Genomic DNA, 21,019 nt, shown 5'->3' on the forward strand with positions numbered 1-21,019 from the left:
CAAATCGATAATTATTTAGATCAATTACTTCCATTATATTCCATTATATTATATCATTAATTATTTTTTTATATTTTAATGGAAAAAAAAAAAGAAAAAAGGAAAAACACATGGAACGTTGATTGAGACGGATGAGAAATAAAAGAGGGAAAGAGAAAGAGGAAAAGTCAGTCCTATCTATCGTTGTGGGATGCCTCTCGAGCTTAACTATTTCATGAGATAAAAAGAACCGCAGTGGGTGCCCTTTGCGATTCGTGAATATTTCAAAACCATCTCACAGGTACCGTTAGAATTTTCGACTGCCGGCGGTTAGGGGGTGTCGATACCCTTGGGATGACCTTATTTTTTTTTTCCTTTCTTCAATATTTTAACACAGTAAATTGTACGGGCGCTATGTAAGTATATATATATATGTATACATATGTATACATATAGGACTGTCACGTTTATTTTTTTAATCTTTTAAAATCTCTTTTTCTACCTCCCCCTCTCTCTCTCTGTCTCTCTTTCTCTGTCTGTCTGCCTGTCTGTCTGCCTGTCTGTTTTTTCTCTCTCTCTCTCTCTCTTCTAACAATCACGTCTGGTTGGGACAAAAAAAAAAGAGATTTTCAAATGGAGAGTATCTCCTCTTCTTTCTTCTCTCTCCCTCTCTCTCTCTCTCTCTCTCTCTCTCTCTCTACGTTCATCATTGAAGATAGAACGATAGAAGATAAGAGAGCTACTATTTGGTACCTAAGGCTCTTCTCGTGAGTAGAGAACACGTGGAGAAATTTCTGGAACGCGTCCTCTCCTTCATAGTTGTAACGACGCTGATGATTAAACATACCAAGAGGGTACTGTCAAGAGAAAGAGAGATAAAGAGAAGACCAAAGAAAGAGAAAGAAGAAGAACGAATTTGGTAGAAACTAACGACGAGATGACAACCCCTGAGCTCTCTCTCTCTCTCTCTCTCTCTCTCTCCTCGCAACATCATCACCTCTACCAGGAGCTTAATCAACCCGGCCCGGATGCCGAAAGTCTAAAGCCACCCTCTGCCCGTCTTGCTGCCTTACAACCCCTTGAATAGACCGAATGGAGACCGGCGGAGTAAAGAGATAGATAGAGGTAGAGATAGATAGATAGAGAGAGAGAGAGAGAGAGAGAGAACTCAACTGATCCAGAGACGACGAGCATAAAGCATCCGAGCTCGTCTGAAGTGGGACACGGTGCTGTTGGAGTAGTGATTACACGTGGACGCCCGGTGCTCTTGCCACTGCCAGAGGATGGCACTGATGCCGACGACGCTTGCTAACCGTAATCAGGCCGCCTTTCTTGCACTCTACCTTCTCTCCTCCCTAACTTCTAACTTCACCTACCGGCTGCGAAAGAGAAGTCAAATTTTGCTTCGCAAGACAACTCCGATATTGGATTATTACATTCAACTTTATACTTTTTATCGTTTTCTACTTTTTCGATTATGATAATGAAGCGTTTCTAACAATTTATTCTGTTTCTTTTTTCTTTTTTCTTTTTTCTTTTTTTTTTTCTTTCGTCGTTTCGTCGCTCAAGAACTATCTGATTGACAAAATTCAAACAAAAATAATAACGTAAACGGTAAAGGAAGTTTTTCTTTATTTTAATTAAGTATTCGATGCTCGATAAAATGAATAACACGGCAAAGTATATAAAGAAAAAAAGAAAGAGAAAGAAAAAAGAAAAAGCCGAAGAAACGACGAAAAGAGTGAACTGTTAACTCGTACCCTCTATCGTTGCTTCCAATCCTCTTCGCATCGTTCCCAAGGTGATTTTACCTTTTCTAATAAAAAGAACCTTGCTAACGATCTCGCGGAACGAAGTAAAAGGGATCTTAATTCTAAATCGTTTGTGATTAAAGACTGCACTACCTCTTTTCCTTCGGTTCTCCTCGTAACAGACGACTGGGGTTTGGTATATCATTATGAGGGCAATCGCGTTAAGGATTTTGTAATTTATATATACCATATTCGTTAGTTCTACGTAAATATGTGTATACAACGAGAAAACGTAATTTCATTGATAATGACTTTCAATAATTATTTCTAAATAATGAAATTGAATGGTGATTTCTAATAATTAATATCAACGAATGATTTACCAATAATTAATTCCAATAACGATTTATATAACAATAATCATTCAATAATAACAATAATAACAATAATAATAATAATAATAATAATAATAATAATTGTTGAATTTTTAAATAAATTATATCAATGATAGATTCTCGATGGTAGGATAGATAGATGAAGATAAAGGAAGAAATAAAGAGGTGACGAGAGTGGATTGTAAGACGCGCACAGGTACCAGCAATAATATTGTCGGTGAAACGCGGTGCATCATTTTATCGTGTCGCATACGATGCCATTAACTTTACGGCCCCGGCGTGCCTCCCGGCATGCAAACGCCTCGACTTCCATTACCGGCACGGTACGTCGACTATTAAACAGAAATATCTTCCCGTCCTCGCGGCGACGGGTGCCCTATCCTAAACTCTCAGGGAATTCAGTTTCCGCGGATTTGCCTTCTCCTTTCTACCTATCTACCTACCTATCTACTCTCCCTCCCTGCCCCTTCTCTATCCCTCCTTTTCTATCTCATACTCTACCACTTTACCCTTCTTGCCATCGTCGTTTCTATCGAAATCAGAAACGAAGACGTTGCTGCTTTTACTTTTGCTTGTATTACTATTCCATCAAGCAATCTTTCTATGAAATCTCTCTTCCTCCTCTGTTTTTCTTTCTCTCTCTCTCTCTCTCTCTCTCTCTTACACGTTCCGTGCAATACTTATGAACGAGTAAAATTCGTCTATGCTTGCATATTAACCGGTCAGTTTTCGTAAGTCTTGTTACTATCCGGAACGATTTTTAAGATTGATCTGAAATTTATTGAGAATTTATTTAATTGATTTTTAACGAATAATATTATAAAAAGAAACAAAAACCAATAGAATACGGTAAAAAATCAATCAGAAAGAAATAAATTTTATTCGAGCAAGTTCACTTTAAAAATCATTTATTATTTCGTTTGAAACGATCGTAAAATCAAGAAACGTAGATCTCGTTTACGAGTTTTCTTTCATTTTTAGGAAACGACATAACGAGCTTTTACGTTATGGTATTAGTCGTTGTAACTGCCCGTAGTAAGCTAAAGTCGTTAGATGGAAAAGCATCTGGTTTTCCACATAGGCAACGCATGCCACGGCCATTTCTAGCGTTAACATCCTCGGTTGATCCTTGTCCTCGTCATCATATCCCTCGTTCCGAACTATCTACATCTCTAACTCACAAACGGGGGATAGCAATGATTAGTATAACGAGGGAAGCCACACGTAGAGAGGAGGCTTACAGGTAACGCGCATGGAGAGATGGTTCTCTGCTTTTAATTACCGGCTTCTATCTGTACGAGAAGATAGAAGGGAATAGTAGTGTCGGCAAGCTCTTAATGCAGCTACGCGTTGTACTTAACGCGTAATGCGTATCTATCCAACGTACACGCGTAAAGGACACGCACACGTAATACAACCACGCATACAACTCTACCATTTACAAAGAGATTGATAACTAACCGAATGAAATTAGTACATTGTACTATTACGATTATTTATCTTTTTCTCTTTTCGAACGAATAAGTAACTAAAGATTGTTATTGATTAATTTCTTTCTGAATGAATTTCTCAAATTGCTAAAATAGTTAAGTAACGGATTGAGTATTTAAGATGTAAATTCGAATACTCGAAACGATGTTGAGATAGTTCAAAGGAACTAATTTCGTTAAGTCTCACTGCTAAGTTCCATGGAAATAAACGTATAGATGGTAAAGGGAGAAGGTGAGGGATGAGATTCGATAGGAGAAACGTAAGGCGTAACTGTAATGCTATACTACTTTGTGTTCGTCGTTTTGCAACAGGAAAATGGTTTAGGAAGGTTTAAGAGAGAGAGAGAGAGAGAGAGAGAGAGAAAAACGGTGAAAGAGAAAGCAAGGGAGACGATTCTCTCTCTCATTTTCTCTCTTTCTCTACTGGCTCTTTCTTTTGCTTGACGTTATATTGCACGTTTCCCGGTAACGAAAGCTCCGTTCGACTCGCTGCTCCGTACGCGGCGGTATTTCAAGAGTAATTGTAGTCACCGAGTACGTAGTTTCCTTAAGAAGATTATCTTAACTACGAGACTCGTCGAAATCCCCTGCGACAGTTATTATTAACGTGCCCGGCGCGGCATAACGTTTTGCACCAACTTCTACTGGAAAGCTATATGCTACGAAATAGCTTTACTTCGAGATCACGGAATATACGAATCTCGATAAGAACGTAAAAAAAAAAAATGTCATGTTCTGGGTTTTTTCCTTCTTTTTTCTTCCTTCTCTCTCTCTCTCTCTCTCTCTCTCTCTCTAACTTTATCTTTGTTTTTATTTTTAATTTAAAAAATCGGTACAGATAATTTAACACAAGATCACGATTTATCATAATTTTTATATATCACTGTAATTAATTCTAATAACAATGATATCACGCATTTGTTCAGAGTCATAATAATATTTCATATTATTCTAGAAATAATATTTACTTTAATTTTTTAATTATACGAGGATATCTCTTGTGTCTAGAATTCGAGCATTAAATAAAACAAGAACGAAAAGGAAAAAAAGAAAAATAATAAAAAAAAAAAAGAAAAGAAAGAAAGCAGAGGATGTACGTCAAAGTCAGCGGTCAACTTGCTTTCCAGTCTCTTCGTCTTTTGGTCGTTTTTGGGTCGAGCCTTTGAATGAAGGAGGAGGAGGAGGAGGAGGAGGAGTGTATAGAGGGTACAAGGGGTACAATTTCAAGGATCGCCGGCGTTTCTGCTCGTGACAGAGTGCACGGGAGTGGCACGCGACGTCCGCAGGAGATCGATCGTTAAGGCTAACGCGTTTCGGACGATTGACCGTGCAAACGAACCACTTCCTGTTCCGAATCGTAGCCGCGACCTGGTCACCGACACGAAATGCTTTGTGTGTCAGGAAGAAGGTGTCCGAGGCGGTTATGGGCTGGGAAGTGTAACAATGGCTCACCGAGAGATGTTCGAAAATGTTCTACATTGTGTTTGCTCGATCGTAGAAACAATAGTTCTCTCTTTATTTTATATATATATATATATATATATATATATTTTTTTTTTTTTTAATAATTACGATAAATATAATAAAAAAATTGTTGTTTAATAATTTTAATAATTAATAACACAAAAAAATAACAAGAGAGAAAGAGAAAGATAAAGAGACGAATGTACGAATTTTTATTACTAGCGTTGACCTTATTTCACTACGATCCATATATATATACTAAGATATGTAACACAGAGATGGTAGTTATCTAACGTGAGAGCATCCACTTGTTTGCACCAACAAAATGTGAAGAATGCACTCTTCTTGTCTCCTTCTTCGAAGTTGTAAGCTTGAGCTTTTTGAGCTTGGTGACAAAAGAAAAAAGGATTGTGAAACCCTTTGGAAGGTGTGCTACTACTGTTATATATAACAGGGAGAAAGATGAGACGAACTTCTCAAACATTTATATAATGTATGTGTATGAAAATGAATGAAAGAAACAAAAAAAGAAAAAAAATTAGAAATTACGATAATCTATATACGTATCTAATATATATCATATATTTTTATAGTAATTTTATTTTATATCTTTAATGTATTAAATCCTTTTCTCTTATTTTCTGTTACAGAGGGATGCTCTAAATCTGGAACCAAGTAATGTCGCTAATTGTGTTTCAAAGGGTAAATCCGAGGTAAGATTTATCGAATTAAAATATCCATTTATTTTCTAAATCAATCTGAATCATTAATTCGAATGACAAAAAAAAAATTTTATTTCAATTTGATAGAATTAAAAGGATTCATTTATTATTGACTATTTAATTTATTTATTTAATTTAATATTTTCTTGGGTTTTTTCATTAACGTCAGGTATATGAAGTGAGAATAAATTTAATCATATTTCTCGTAACATTTCAAGTACGTTTTTTTTTTTTTTTTTCATATCATTTCATATCAAGTACGTTTAAATGGAAAGAGGAAGAGAGGGGGGGGGAAAGGAGAGGGAGAAAGAAAAAGAAAGAGAAATATATTCAACAATAAAGAGTAAAAAAAAAGAAAGGTAAGATTTTTCTTGGTCGATCGTGTTTTTCATTCCTAAATCGTTCGCATATCACAGAGGTGCACTTCTCTCTCTCTCTCTCTCTCTCTCTCTCTCTCTTTCTCCTTTATAACATCGAAGGCGGACGCTTAGCTGAGCTTCATTTATATTCATCGTGTATGCATAGCCGAGGTGTAAGGTCCACGCAAATATTCCGTACGTGACGACAAAGCCAATTTATTTTCCGTACCGATTGGCTGCGAAATACGCGCCCGACGTGATCGACCGCGTGATTCTCGCGAAAAAGAGAAAGAGAGAGAAAGAAAGATGTATATATATATATATATCTTGGTGTGAATGTAAAAAAAAAAAAAAAAAAAAGAAAAAAAGAAAAAGAAAATATATAGCTGTAGTCTTTTCTTTTCTTTTCTTTTCTTTTATTTACTTATTTCTCTCTTTATCCTTGAATAAAATTTTTCGGATAGCTCTCATCTCGCGCGAAATACAAAAACGAAAGAATCAGCAACATATTTGAAGTCCCTTTTCCGTGCGGCCCTCGTTTCTGTCGTTCGACGAAAAATTCAATTTCCTTCTTTCCCTTTACTTTTCAGCATTTCGACTGTCGTAACCACATAAGAGTGATACAACCGATGGGAGATGGCAATCGACTCTACATGTGCGGCACAAACGCACACTCTCCAAAGGATTGGGTGATTTATGTGAGTACAGTTCCTCCTATATACCGGTATTTATAGTTTCTCGTATTTGCTTCCAAATTATCGCGAATCTATCAATATAATTGATTTTAAGATGAAACAAATTTCAAAAAAAAGAAAAAAAAAAAAAAAAAAAAAGAAAGGAAAAAACCATGAAATATTCTATTTTCTAAACGCAACATCTAATTAACGTAATAATAGAAATTTCTGTTTCCATTGGGTATACAATGGCGACGTATCGCATTATGCCCATTCCAATCTACATTCATTAGGTAGTATATTACACCCAACGGATATACATAATTACAAAATGGCTAATAGAATATTATAATATGCATTCTGTCTGTTACATCCCATCGAATTCAATTTCCGTTTTCGTTTGCAGAGCAATCTAACGCATTTACCACGACACGAGTTCGTTCCCGGCGTTGGGATGGGTATAGCAAAGTGTCCTTACGATCCTGCTGATAATTCGACGGCAGTGTGGGTAGAAAAGGGCAATCCTGGTGATTTGCCGGCCCTTTATTCCGGCACAAACGCCGAATTCACGAAAGCCGACACAGTCATCTTTCGTACGGATCTTTACAATTTGACGACCGGCCGAAAAGCTTTTAGCTTCAAGAGGACCCTCAAGTATGACTCCAAATGGCTCGATAGTGAGTACATTTTTTATTTATATATATAATAATAATTTTATTTATATATATATATATATATATATATATATAAAGATTCGATTTATATTTTATTTTATTATAGTTTCATTATTATTAGCGTTATTATAAAAAGAAAAAATTTCAAAGAACGATGGAAGATTATCGGATAAAATCCAGTTACAAAGATCGATCGTAAAACGGCTAATATCGTAGATAATTATTATCGGAAAACGTTCAAAAGTGCATTCCCTTCCTTTCCATAATAGTTATCCATTGCGAGAGTACTTTGCCAACTAAGAATAATCCAAGAGTGAAAGAGGAGGCTAAGCGCCAACCCTCCCTCTCCGTTCTTCGTTCCTTCTAATATTGACACAAAGGACGTAAGTTAGAGACGGAGAGCCTACAATTACTAGGTGCATTCGCGACAATGAAATTTCCATTAGACTTAGAACGGAGTTTTGACAGGCTCGAGAGAGAAGAGAGATAGAGATAGAATGAAATGGTGAACGTCGTCTAAAAAGCTCGAAGTTCGGGGTGAGTTTACTCGAAGAACAAGAGGGAGAGAGGGAGAGAGAGAGAGAGAGAGAGAATAAGTAGACAAGGCCGGAAGAGCGACGGAGTACTTTGAAGTAGCGAAAGCCTTTCGTATTTCGAGGGACACGTTTTCGGGGCTTAAACGATCGCGGCGTAAAGCCCCTCGCGTGTTGGGAAGCTTTTCCCCTTTTCCTTCGCTGCACTACCCTGTCTTTCCATTTCCCAAGGCCGATGGTAGCTTCCTCCTGAACAACTCGCGACAGCCTCTTCGAATAGTAGCACACGAAAAGACCGAGACCGATAGTACGAGAGGGTGAGACGTTACTTACGCAGGGATGCTTTGAAAATCTTCGAGTGAATTATCGAATGTATGTGTGTATATGTGTGTGTGTGTGTGTGTGTGTGAGAGAGTATGAGTGAAAGAAAGGAAAGTAGGTGGTAACAAAATAACACTCTTCTTTATATAGCCCTTTGCCAACTAAACGGCTACAATTTTTGCGTCCCTTTTTGTCTCTTAACTTCATTGTTTTCTATGTATTTTGTTCTTCCTATTTTTTTTTTTTTTCTTTTTTATATCTCTGTAAAGGGCGGTGGAGGGAACGGAAGAGTTTGTATATGCTAACTTTTATTCTATCGATCATACGATGTTTAAATGACGCGATAATGTTACTTTAATTAATAATCTTGTTGATATTAGAATATCTTAATCCATTAAAAAAATTCTATTCGACATTCAAAAAAATATTATTAGAAAGAATTGAAGTAACGAGTATACTTACTTCTTCAATTAATTAACGTCAAGCTTACTCTGATTTCACAAAATGTATCGTACCTTCTCTCTCTCTCTCTCTCTCACGCGCGCGCGCGCGCGCAAAATAGTAGCAAGGGATGTCGAGCATTGCCCAGGTAGTGGTTGTTGGAAATACTAGCGTGAAAGTAGTTGCCTTATATTTCTCAAGAGGGTACTCTTCTTCTTCCTTCTCTTTCCCCCTCTCTCTCTCTCTCTCTCTCTCTCTCTCTCTCTCTTCCTCTCTTCCTCTCTTTCTATCTCTGTTTTTCCCGTAAGCGAAACGTGCCACTACTCGACCTCTTCTCGACCCGACAGCCTCGAATCGTCGAGCGTAAGGGGTGAAAGGTGAATGGTGCGACTCCACTTTGTATCTTTCGTGGCACCCCCCACGGGATGCATGATTAGCCATTTGTTTCGTCGTTTAATTTGAGGACGGCCCCTTTTACCCCTCTCACTCTCTCACTCTTTCACTTTCCTACCCTACGCAGACTCCTCGCTCGCTATCAAGAGCCATTCTCCGCATCGAGTTTGTCTATTAGCAGAGGCGTTGATTAAATGCAAGAGTAAGAGTAAGAGAGAGAGAGAGAGAGAGAGAGAGAGAGAGAGAGAGAGAGAAAGAGAGGGAGAAGGAGAGAGGGGGAAGGAAGGAAAGGAAGGAGAGATCTCGAGACGAATGAATTCGCGTCTTCGAAATTCTCTACCCTCTTCCCTCTTCTCTCCTTGTATATGTCTATGTATTTACGTGTCTATGGCAACAAGAGAAAATTTGCGCGGATATTCCCTGACGTAATAACTTTCCCCCTGACTTTAATGAAGGAATTACGTTGGTATCTCGCTTTATTTTCGGTCTACGAAGGTGTCGACTAAGCTCGTTGTTTAATTTCATTTACCTGATCATTCGATATGTTCTCGACCGATGGTTCACGTAGTTTTGTTTGTTTGTATTTATGCAAATTAATATATCATTAATATCACTCCAGTTAAATTTGATTTTGATATGGCAAAGATTTATTTTTCAAAAAAAATTCAGTCGTAGCTATGTTATATATGAGATACGTTTTAACGAATCGATATCGACGAGATCGATTCTATTATATCGATAATATTCGAACGCGCGATTAAAAAGAGGACATTTTTCCCTTTAAAACAACATTTCTTTCAACCCTCTACGACTTTTCGTTCCAAAGTTATCGCCTTCGAAAGATTGTCATTCATAATTCGATAATAACATATGTTCGTAGTACTATAAACGAAAAAAGTATTTACGCTAGTCAGCTGAGCGGCTCGCGTAAATTCCAAGAATTTATATAGATCAGTGTGTTAATCTGAATTTATCAATGAAATCATATAGGCCAATATATTACCGAAATTATTTGTTTTTTAAATTGGAATATCTTCGGTATTAAAGGTCGTAGAAATTTGAAATAAAAACCACATTAAAGCTTACACTTTCCACTATCATTTGATCATATTTTTAATAACAAATAACAATTTGTTATAAACAATATTTTATAAGAAAATTTTTATAATTAATCTTTTTTTCAACTAACCCTAAATAATCCATATATACATATATGCGTTTGATAAATTTTTTTATAAATAATTTGTTATAAACAATTTTCATGAATAATTTTTTGTTCACTAACGCTAGATACTCATATAGATGTATATAAACTAAATATACATAGACATATACATTTAACGATTCGTTATAAATAATTTGATAAGATATATAATCTAATCAACGATCTATGTATTAGCAATTGATGATAGTATCTCTCTCTGTACGCCTATCTCATGTCTAATGGAGAACAGTCCGTTTGGGATATTTACTCACAGATCGATTGATCATTTGCAAGGTTCAATTGGTGGTTTACTAGTAGTAAATTAATTGTAGTATATTATCATATGTTACAATAGAACGAGTTCATTGTTTATTGTATTTGCATTGTTAACGATACATAGATATAGCCCGATATATGTATATATATATATATATATATATATATATATATATATATATTCTCTATTGAATTTTATCATACAAATAGAGTTGCAAATTTTTAGACATTAGTTAGTGCCCCTTTTGTTAGTAATAACTAATATTATCACGCTCTAGTTCGTTTCAAATCATTCATCATATGGTAATATTCGTTCCTGTAATATACTAACACTTAGAGAATCGTTTCTAAATAAGTTTTAGCATGAAGAGTAGTTATACCGATGAATCATTTTGTTATTAATTAACTTGTTAGCAATTCGAGCAAAATCGAAACATGTCACGAAGAGAAATTCGCAATGGTGCATCCATTGTCTTTGCTTTTCGAAAAGTTCCTCGAATTAGTTGACGAACGATACAAAGTTGAAATGGATATATGATCAGCGAAGTGAGAGCAAGAGAGCAAAAGCGACAGAGATAGATAGAGAAAGAGAGAGAGAAAGAGAGAAGAAGGACCGAAGGGATACGATAAAGAGAGAGAACGTCACGAGAGCCCTTAACAAGCTCTGAATAACTGACCGACGAGCGTCCACTTTCACGCGTCCTTGCGCATGCGAAACGAGCTTTCGACGATGTCGCGTGACTACTTCCTCCTTCGTGGATATTATACTCGTACGTTTGCTTCTCTCTCTTTCTTTCTCTCTCTCTCTCTCTCTCTCTCTCTCTCTCTCTCTCTCTCTCCTTCTTGCACTTTCAAACTAGTTTAGTTAAACCTATTCTATGGTGCTCGTTAAGATTTAAGGTCGATGCACTTTGGCCGGTATATATATATATATATATATATATATATATATATATAAAACTATGTATTTTGTTCCTTTTTATGATCGAAATTATGCAAATTATTTAAGCACAAGATGGCTGCCCCTCTTCAGTGCTGATGAACGAAGTGTGTGTGGGTGCGCGCGTGTATGTGTGTATATATATATATATATATTTATATATTTATATATAAAGATAATGAGCTTTCCTTCGTTAATGCTTTGCAATTGTTTATCCAATATTCAACTTGTGAAATATATTCGCTTATTATATTATTTACGAAAGAATGTTAATAATCTGTAAAATAGTAATTAAAGGATCTAGCATCTTTAAAGAAAATGTGAAATATTTTCAACACAAGGAGGACAATATACCGATAGAAAAAGGTACTCTCCGGACGAATTAATTATTCGCTTTGTGCACATAGTACACCTCGTGCTTGTTTATCGAAGGCAAACGCCTGCTTTATGCAAAATAAACGCGTGCTCGTCGGCGGAGGAAAATGACGGGTTCTGGATGGGGTGGATGGAATTTTTCTGCGTTTAAATCGCTCTTCGTCCTGATACAAACCTTCCCTCCCTCCCTCCCCCCCCCCTCTCTCTCTCTCTCTTTTCTCTGCCATTCTTTTGCTCATTCCCTCGGTTTTACATTAAGCGACGTGAAACGAGAACGAAGTGTTGTGTAAGAGAGAGAGAGAGAGAGAGAGAGAGAGAGAGAAAGTTGGTGGGATGGCGCAATCTCTCTTACAGTTCAGCGATTAAATCGATTGTCTGACACGCCTCGATGCCGGAAGTTTGATGTATCGAAGGTGCAAAATGTTTTTTTGAGAATAGATAGAGAAAGAGGATAAAAGAAAAGTACGAATCACTGAAAGAGAAACGTTTGTTCTGTTTTCATCGGTAGGATTCGCGTCTGACTAGTGTCGTATCTATTCCGTTGCGAATGGAAACAGTTGTTATAGCGATACGGAAAGAGAGAAAAGCATTTTCTGTGAGAACGTTGCTCTCGATTTCGTACGGAGAAGAGGAATAATGAAATCACCCGAGGGACAGGTTTCATAAAGTTTACAAGTTTCGTCTCTCTCTCTCTCTCTCTCTCTCTCTCTCTCTCTCTTTTTCTGTATTTCTCTCTTCTCATCCTTTTCTACCGGCTGTGTACACCGAACTCGAAATTCCATTTTCAGCCTTCATTTCCAGATGATCGAAAGAGACAGAAGAGATAATTTTAACGAAAATATAATTCTACGAGAAACGGACGGTAGAGATTATCTTCCGAGCGAATGAATGTGAGGCTTTACATTTTTTAAATGTCGACTCTCCCACGAATACATACATTTTTGTTAGAATGTGCTGGAGCAACGTTGGGTTTCGATTTTTGGCCGAGCTTCTGAATTCAAGGAATTATTAGCACTCCGATGCTCGTAACGAGTGAACCGTTAAACGGTTTTACGATTGTGGATCGTAAAACGACAAGTGGATGCTCATTAAACTTTCGTTAAGCCGCTGCCCGAAGATCCGACCAGTGCTAAATGAAAACTACAAAAGTCGTTCACTCTCTTTATCTTTCTCTTTCTCTTCTACGGTTTTTTCTCACCATGGTGGAAAAAAGCTCTCTCGTTTCTCGTGTTAAGTTAACCCACGACTTGCTAGAATCCTTGGGACGTCCATTTTACAGTTTTCACGCTCACATATATACTCTTCTAGAATTTCCCAACTACCGAACGAACGAACGAACGAACGAACGAACGAACGGGTCTCTGTCGAACCATAATTTTACCTCTTTTACTTTCTCTCTCTCTCTCTCTCTCTCTCTCTCTCTTTCCTTTTTTTGTTTTTTTGTTTTTTTTTTCTTTCTTTCTTTCTTTTTCTCCCTTCCGACAAGTTTACGGGTTAAAGCAATGAAGACAACGGCGTATAAAAAGACGACATAAAATTCGTTGCTTCGTTAAAGATCTTTCTTTTTTTGCTTACTCTTTTCTTTTCTTTTCTTTTCTTTTCTTTTTTTTTCTCAAACAATGTTTCTGTTTTATTATAATATATATATCTATATGTTAAGTTCTTAATTTAATTGTTTTATATTTGTATTTTTCAGAACCAAACTTCGTTGGATCGTACGACATTGGTAGTTACGTGTTCTTCTTTTTCCGCGAGACCGCTGTTGAGTACATAAATTGCGGTAAAAGCGTGTACTCTCGCGTGGCCAGAGTTTGCAAGAGAGACACCGGCGGCAAAAAGATACTCTCTCAGAATTGGGTGACGTATCTGAAAGCCAGACTGAATTGCTCAATACCCGGCGAATTTCCCTTCTACTTCAACGAAATACGTAAGCTACCTGTTAATTAAATTTTTCCATATTCTACTTATCAAATAATTCTAGAATAAAAATTAATCAAAGTTTCGTCTTTATCCGATATTTCGTAATAGATATTAAAATTCGTTCGAATTATCGAATCTCTCGTAAATTTTGTTAAAATTCAAAAATATTAAGAACATTTTTTATTTCGATTAATATAATATAATTAAAAAAAAAAAAAAAAAAAAAGAAGAAGAGAGAAAAAATACTTTTCATTCACTTCAAAATAAAATCGAATGATGAAAATTTTTTTACTATAATTTCAGAGAGCATTTACAAAGTACCAGGCGACGACACACACTTTTATGGAACTTTTACAACTTCGACAAACGGATTGATGGGTTCAGCAATCTGTTCCTTCCACATCGACTCGATCCAAGAAGCTTTCCGTGGGAAATTTAAAGAACAAGCAACGAGTAGCAGCGCATGGTTGCCTGTACTATCAAATAAAGTACCAGAACCACGTCCGGGACAGTGTGTGAACGACACAGAATCTTTACCGGATACCGTCCTCAATTTTATAAGATCTCATCCATTGATGGACTCTGCGATCTCGCACGAGAACGAGAAGCCGGTCTTTTACAAACGTGACGTCATGCTCACACGACTCGTTGTCGATAAACTTCGTATCGACTTTGTCGGCATTGATTTGGATTACACGGTCTACTACGCTGGATCCAGTGAGTGCTTTTCCTCTCATCTTACGTAGTAAAAGAAAGCAGCTCTTTTCTCTCCCTCTTTCTCTCTCTCTCTCTCTCTCTCTTTCTCTCTCTCTTTTTCTCTCCCTCTTGTACCTCTTTTTTTCCCTCATTTTATCGATATTCCGATGAAGCGAGAAGATTCTCGTTTTATCTCAAAGAGAAAAAGAAGAAACCTAATCGAGAAGCAAAGAGGGAGAAATAAGAGGAATGAACATTTTTCTCATGAAATTATTAACGCTAAGAAAAGCTATTGTTTCCAATATAAACTATCATTTTTTTTTTTTATTCTTTTTTTTTTTTTTTTTTATTTTTTTTATTTTTTTTTTTTTTTTTTTTAATTATGTTCTACGCTTTACGATTAGATCTGAAAGGCCATTTACGATATGTTTGAATTTATAAAAATGAAATTTACTTACTCATTTTTGTTTGTTTGTTCTTTTTTCTTTTTTCTTTTTTTTTTTTTTTTTCTTTATTAAAACGATCACGAAAGAGTATTAATAGATGTAGTTCAAGAGAATTCTAAGCCTCTCGTATGTTCTTATCAACGATTATCTCTGGATCTCGTACAAATTTCATTATCTAATAAACCGGCCGAAGCTTTGACGCGTCTCGTTAGTTGCGTGTAGTTATGGTATTAACGGTTGCACGATAAAAGTATGTCATTTGTCGGAGATACGGTCGTATGAAAATAATTAACTTTTGCGGGATTAAATATATGACTTTTTATTTATCGAAGCAAACGAGATTATAAGCTCTCGTTGTTTTTCTCGTACGGTTGTTATTTCATTCATTTTGTTTTACCTTAATTATTAATCGTTCCCTTCTCGAAAATATAGATTGACATAAAAAGTTATTATTGGCATAATTTAAAATAATTAAAATTGTTCGATAAAAATTTTAGATAATATTCAATTATTATTATTATTATTATTATTATTATATATAATAATATTATATTATATAGCGAATTTATGATCTATTAAAAAGTTCTAATTAGACGTTTATGGTTTCGTTATTGGAGCGAAATTCTAATAAGGATTTGACACGCCTGTTACAGGTGATGGCCGCGTTCATAAGGTCGTCCAATGGATCGACAACAACGGCGAGTCTCAGTCGATCCTCTTGGACGTGTTTGACGTCACGCCTGGAGAACCGATTCAGGCGATGGAAATTTCTAAGGAGCACAAGGCACTCTACGTCGCATCGGATCATCGAATAAAGCAGATCGATCTTGTAATGTGTACACGCCGATACGACAACTGCTTGCGCTGCGTTCACGATCCCTATTGCGGTTGGGACAAAGACAGCAATACCTGCAAGCCATACGAGCCAGGGTATGTTCCTTAATTGAATTTCTGTCCAAGCATCGAGAGCACACGAAATTTCTCTAAGCACTCTAAAACTATTCAACCGTTCGATGATTCTGGCGTAATAGTTACTTACATGCATACTTACATCGAATCAAGAATCATTTTTAATTGGGAATTTTTATTGAAGTATATGTTATTCTTATTATTTGTTTTATTTCGAATAGAGTCGACTAGCTGACAAACTTATTCGAATTAATTAAAATTTTTTAGCATAGACTCAATTTTTTTTTTTTTTTTTTTTTTTTTTTTTTTTTTTTTTTTTTTTTTTTTAATATATTTAGAGTTAGATTATTCTAAAGAGTTTCTCACTTGGAAATGTCACGAGTCGAAGAAAGATTTTTTTCTTCTCTTCTTCCTTATTATTTATTTATTTATTTATTTTTTTTTTTTCTTTTTTTTTTTTTTTTTTTTTGTATATATAAATATATATATTTTTTTTATCTGTTCTTCTCAGATTACTCCAAGACGTATCGAATAGCACGGCAGACGTATGCGATAGTAGCGTGGGTAAACGAAAGCTCGTAGTGACGTGGGGTCAATCGGTTCATCTCGGTTGTTTCGTGAAAATGCCAGAGGTTTTAGCAAATCAGGAGGTCAGATGGTATCACTACAGTAAAGAAAAGGGCCGATATCAGATAGCTTACAAATACGGTGTCGGTGGTGACAAGTTCATTGAAACTTCGGAAAAAGGATTGGTTATCGTTGGCGTGAACGAACAGGATGCCGGCAGATACGATTGCTGGCTCGGTGGTGCACTTCTTTGCTCTTACAATATTACCGTGGACGCTCACAGATGTTCAGCACCGGCTAAGTCTAATGATTATCAAAAGATTTATTCGAATTGGTGTCACGAATTCGAAAAATACAAATCTGCGATGAAGAGTTGGGAACGGAGACAAGCGGTAAGTCTTTTACTTTTATGATATTTTAATTAATTGAAACGAAGTTTCGTTATTATTTTATGTTGAAAAAGAAAAGAAACGAAAAAAACATATATATATATATATAAAGTAATCGATTTTTCTCATAAATAAAACTATGAACTAAATGAATCGGGTTTCCGTACTCTTTTGTAATATGAAAAGAAAAAAAAGAGAGAGAGAGAGAGAGAGAGAGAGAGAGAGAAAGAGAGAGAGAAAAAAAATCATACGAACGATTTTTCTCAAGTTAGCCTCGTAAAACGAAGAAACAATCTCTCTTGAGGATCGGCTAGTTTTCTTTCCCTGTTTCAGCAATGCGTTTCGTGCCAGAACGATAGCAATCAGAATCTCCATACAAACGAAGTATATGGCACTCCCTTGGTCTGATAGAACCGTTCGTTGGAACACACATCGAGCCAAGATTACGAATATCAGAGCGCTCTGACGATGACACGAGAGGGTCGCGTTGGTCCAGCGACGAACACGGGGACGAGAGGCAGTGGCAGCACCAACACCAACAACACCAGCATCCGTAGTATCGCTCTTAGCTTGCTACTGATCCTCGGAAATCTTCGATTTCTCGAGTTCCTTAGTCCGAACGAGGATACTCAGTTATCGAACGATTAAAATCCGAAACGCAATAAGAAGAGAAAAGGGAGGGAGAGTAAAGAGGGAGAAAGAGAAAGAGAGAGAGAGAGAGAGAGAAAAAGAGAAAAGAGAGGGAGAGTAAGAGAGAGATAATGAATCTCTTTACTTTATTTCTTTCTCTTTTTCTATCTTCTTCGAATGAACTCGAAAAATCGTAAAGTCTCTTATTGTTTTATTTTTATTTTTATAATAATTTTTTTATATCATTACCACTATTATTATTATTATTATTATTATTACTATTATTATTATTATTATTATTATTATTATTATTATTATTATTATTATCATTATCATTATCATTATTATTATTATTAGTATTATTATGTGCCTATAGTCCTCACGATTTTTTCTCCCTCTCGTTTCGCAATTGCGATCGCTTGTATGTACATACATACATATATATATATATATATATATATATATATATATATATATATATATATATAAGTATATATTCGCGAATCACTCGTGAATGAAATATTTCGCGACGATCGGTAGGCAGTAATAAATATCTCGTTCCTTCGCGACAATTTTTGTAATCGCTTCGCTGTAAATAGATACACACGTACCACATGTACACACAAACATAGATATACGTACATGGAGCAATTATATAAGGAAAATGGAGAGGGACACGCGTGTACGTATTAAACATATTATATATATATATATATATATATATATATATATATATATATATATATGATAAAATATATATGCATTCTGGAAAAAATATGCACGGACGGACGCGAGAGCTCGCGCCTCGACGATTTGGATTGGATTAGATAGAAAGATTTTTTTCTCCCTATCTCTCTCTCTCTCTCTCTCTCTCTTTCTTTTTCTCTCTCTCTCTCTCTCTCTCTCTCTATTTCTCTCTTTTTCTCACTCTTTTTCTTCCTTTCCCTCTCTCTCTCTCTCTTTCTCTCTCTCTCTCTCTCTCTCTCTCTCTCTCTCTCTCTCTCTCTCATAAAGATGTCTGGGAAGTAAGACCAAGTAGTAAAGAGAATTTTTTTTTCTTTTTTCAAAAAAATCATTATTAAATCTGTGATACGGAAGAAAAGGACAACTGACAAAAAAAGAAAGAAATAAAAAGAAAAAGAATTTCATTAAAAAATAATAGTTAATTGTTCATTGAATTTTTGCAAAATGTACGCTCTTATATTTTATTTATGATCGCAAAACAATTTCTTTATTCTTTTCTCTTTCTACGTTGCCTACCTGCTTTGCCTTTTCATTCTCGTTCACAAGTGAGAAATAAGAAAGACAGACAGAAAGAGAGAGAGAGAGAGAGAGAGAGAGAGAGAGAGAAAGAGAGAGAGAGAGAGGAGAGAGAGAGAGAGAAAGATAAAGTGGTCCACGCGCGTTCTTATCGTCACGGTGCTAAAAGCGAGTTCGTTCGGTCTCTCTAAGCGCGAGGAAAAGCTCCCTATTAGTTGAGAGGAGCTTTTTCGGCTGCCTTCTTTCTACTCAATCCTTTCCCTTGAGCTCGAAGCCCCTTCCTCCCTTCTTGTTCCAAGTAAGCTCCATACTTGAAAAAAAAAAAATAAAAAAAAATAAAAAGAAAATGAATATGTCGCGTACGCGTAAGTATTTGTACATATAGAAAAAATTTACGAATCGCGGATGCAAACATTTTACGTAGGTTTTAAATAACAACAACAACAACAACAACAACAACAACAATAACAACAACAGTAACAACAGTAACAACAACAATACAAATAATAAAATGTAGATTTTACGACATAGAATACGGGACGCTCTTTGCTTCGTAATTAAAATTTTCTCTCTCTTGCCTTATTTTGTTTCCTTTGCCTTTTGTTATTTTTTTCCTTGTTTCATTTCCTTTTTTTTCTTTTTTTGTTTTTTTTTTTTTTTTTTTATTTTTCACATCTTTTATTTTTAATTTTTAATTCTCACTTTTTCTTTCAACTTTGTTTTTATATATTCTTAAAAACGGAAGAAAGATTTTTTTTTTTATATGTAAATTCGTTTCAACGATCGCAACGCTGTAAAAATTTCGAGTCTACGATTGATCGTCTCGAGAATATCTTTTATATTAATATCATAATGGATGGAATACAGTTTTATGAGAACATATAATAGAACTTAGAAATGTTTTATCTCTGATTAGATTACATCGTGACCTAGATATTTTGTAAGTCATCACATGCAAAATCTAAAAGGTTTTCTTGTTTTCTATTCATTTTTTTTTTCTTTCTTTTTTTTTTATTTTTTTTTTAAATCGAGGACGATTGAAATGGGTAAAAATGGTTGATATAACAGGGAGGTCATGACACCTTTCTCTTCTATAAATTTCAATTTTTCGTAAAAAAGAAGTCATTATTTAATTCCCACTTCTACATGGAGGTTCCTACATATATATATATATACATATATATAAAAAATGAAAATTTGTATTTCCGATGATAAGAAAGAACGATAATTGTTGTATATTCTTTTTTTTTCTTTTTCTTTTTTTTTGTATGTGTTTTCATAATCATTTAGAGAAGGATAGAGACGATAGATCAAATGTGCGTTTTCAATCATTGTCGTAATCATTTTCCTATTCTTTTTTTATTCATATACACACATATATACATATATATATATATATATATATATATGTGTATATATATATATATATATATATATATATATATATATATTTTAATTCCTTGTACAGATGTCATCGAAACACTGTCATTCAGATTCGATGACTTACCTTTTGTACCTATCAGCCTCGTCGTATGAATATCGAATATGATAAAGAATCATATATCGATGAATCGTTCGAGGATCGTCGTTTAGAAAATTTTGCGAAAGAGAAAAAGAGAGAGAGATCGAGAATACATGTTTATGAACGAATGTACACTCTAAAAAGTGTACGAAAATCGTAAGATCGTAAGAATTAAATACAATAATTGATAATCTAATCCTCGAAGTATGTACTTATTATGAGCTTCAATAAGTATTGAATAGTATTATGACTTAAGATTTAAGAGTAATTCTACGAAGTGAATATGAGAAAGTGAGAAAAACAGGGAGAGAGTGAGAGGGAAAAAGAGATAGAGAGAGAGAGAGAGAGAGAGAGAGAGAGAGAGAGAGAGAATGTCAGGCCAACGAAGACGAACGGATCTTGCCACGATTGATCGACTGATCGATATAATTCTCTTCGAGATGCTTGAAATGTTAAAAAAATTCTTCTGACGATAAAAAAAAGAAAAAGAAAAGAAATACATCAACAACAATAACAACAATAATGAAAATTCGACGAGAACTCTTTCGTTGGCTGTGAATGAAAAAAAAAAAAAATAAAAAAAATAAAAAAATCAGAATGAGAGTCATGCGAATGTGTTGAGAAATACGTGTGGATATACATATTAACTATATCGTGACGTCGTGGATCGATCGATACACTGATGTGTG

At 35.3% G+C, this 21,019-nt stretch overlaps 1 protein-coding gene across 8 annotated transcripts in view; it reads left to right on the plus strand.

The window, feature by feature from the left end:
* Window positions 1-17,640, plus strand: part of LOC124950717 (semaphorin-2A) — a 304,525-nt gene extending 286,885 nt beyond the window's left edge. For 7 of the 8 annotated variants that reach the window (XM_047497873.1, XM_047497874.1, XM_047497871.1 and 4 more), the window contains 8 exons: window positions 5,730-5,792; window positions 6,751-6,858; window positions 7,241-7,511; window positions 13,688-13,918; window positions 14,215-14,628; window positions 15,707-15,983; window positions 16,474-16,921; window positions 17,252-17,640. In XM_047497873.1, the coding sequence (XP_047353829.1) occupies window positions 5,730-5,792; window positions 6,751-6,858; window positions 7,241-7,511; window positions 13,688-13,918; window positions 14,215-14,628; window positions 15,707-15,983; window positions 16,474-16,921; window positions 17,252-17,326 (1,887 nt within the window). In that variant the 3' untranslated portion in view covers window positions 17,327-17,640. Of the gene's footprint in view, window positions 1-5,729; window positions 5,793-6,750; window positions 6,859-7,240; window positions 7,512-13,687; window positions 13,919-14,214; window positions 14,629-15,706; window positions 15,984-16,473; window positions 16,922-17,232 lie in introns of all 8 variants that reach the window. The other variant, XM_047497872.1, reaches the window with a different exon arrangement.
* Window positions 17,641-21,019: the final 3,379 nt, after the last annotated feature.

Source organism: Vespa velutina, chromosome 7, assembly GCF_912470025.1.
Source record: "Vespa velutina chromosome 7, iVesVel2.1, whole genome shotgun sequence".
NCBI classification, from domain to species: Eukaryota; Metazoa; Arthropoda; class Insecta; order Hymenoptera; family Vespidae; genus Vespa; species Vespa velutina.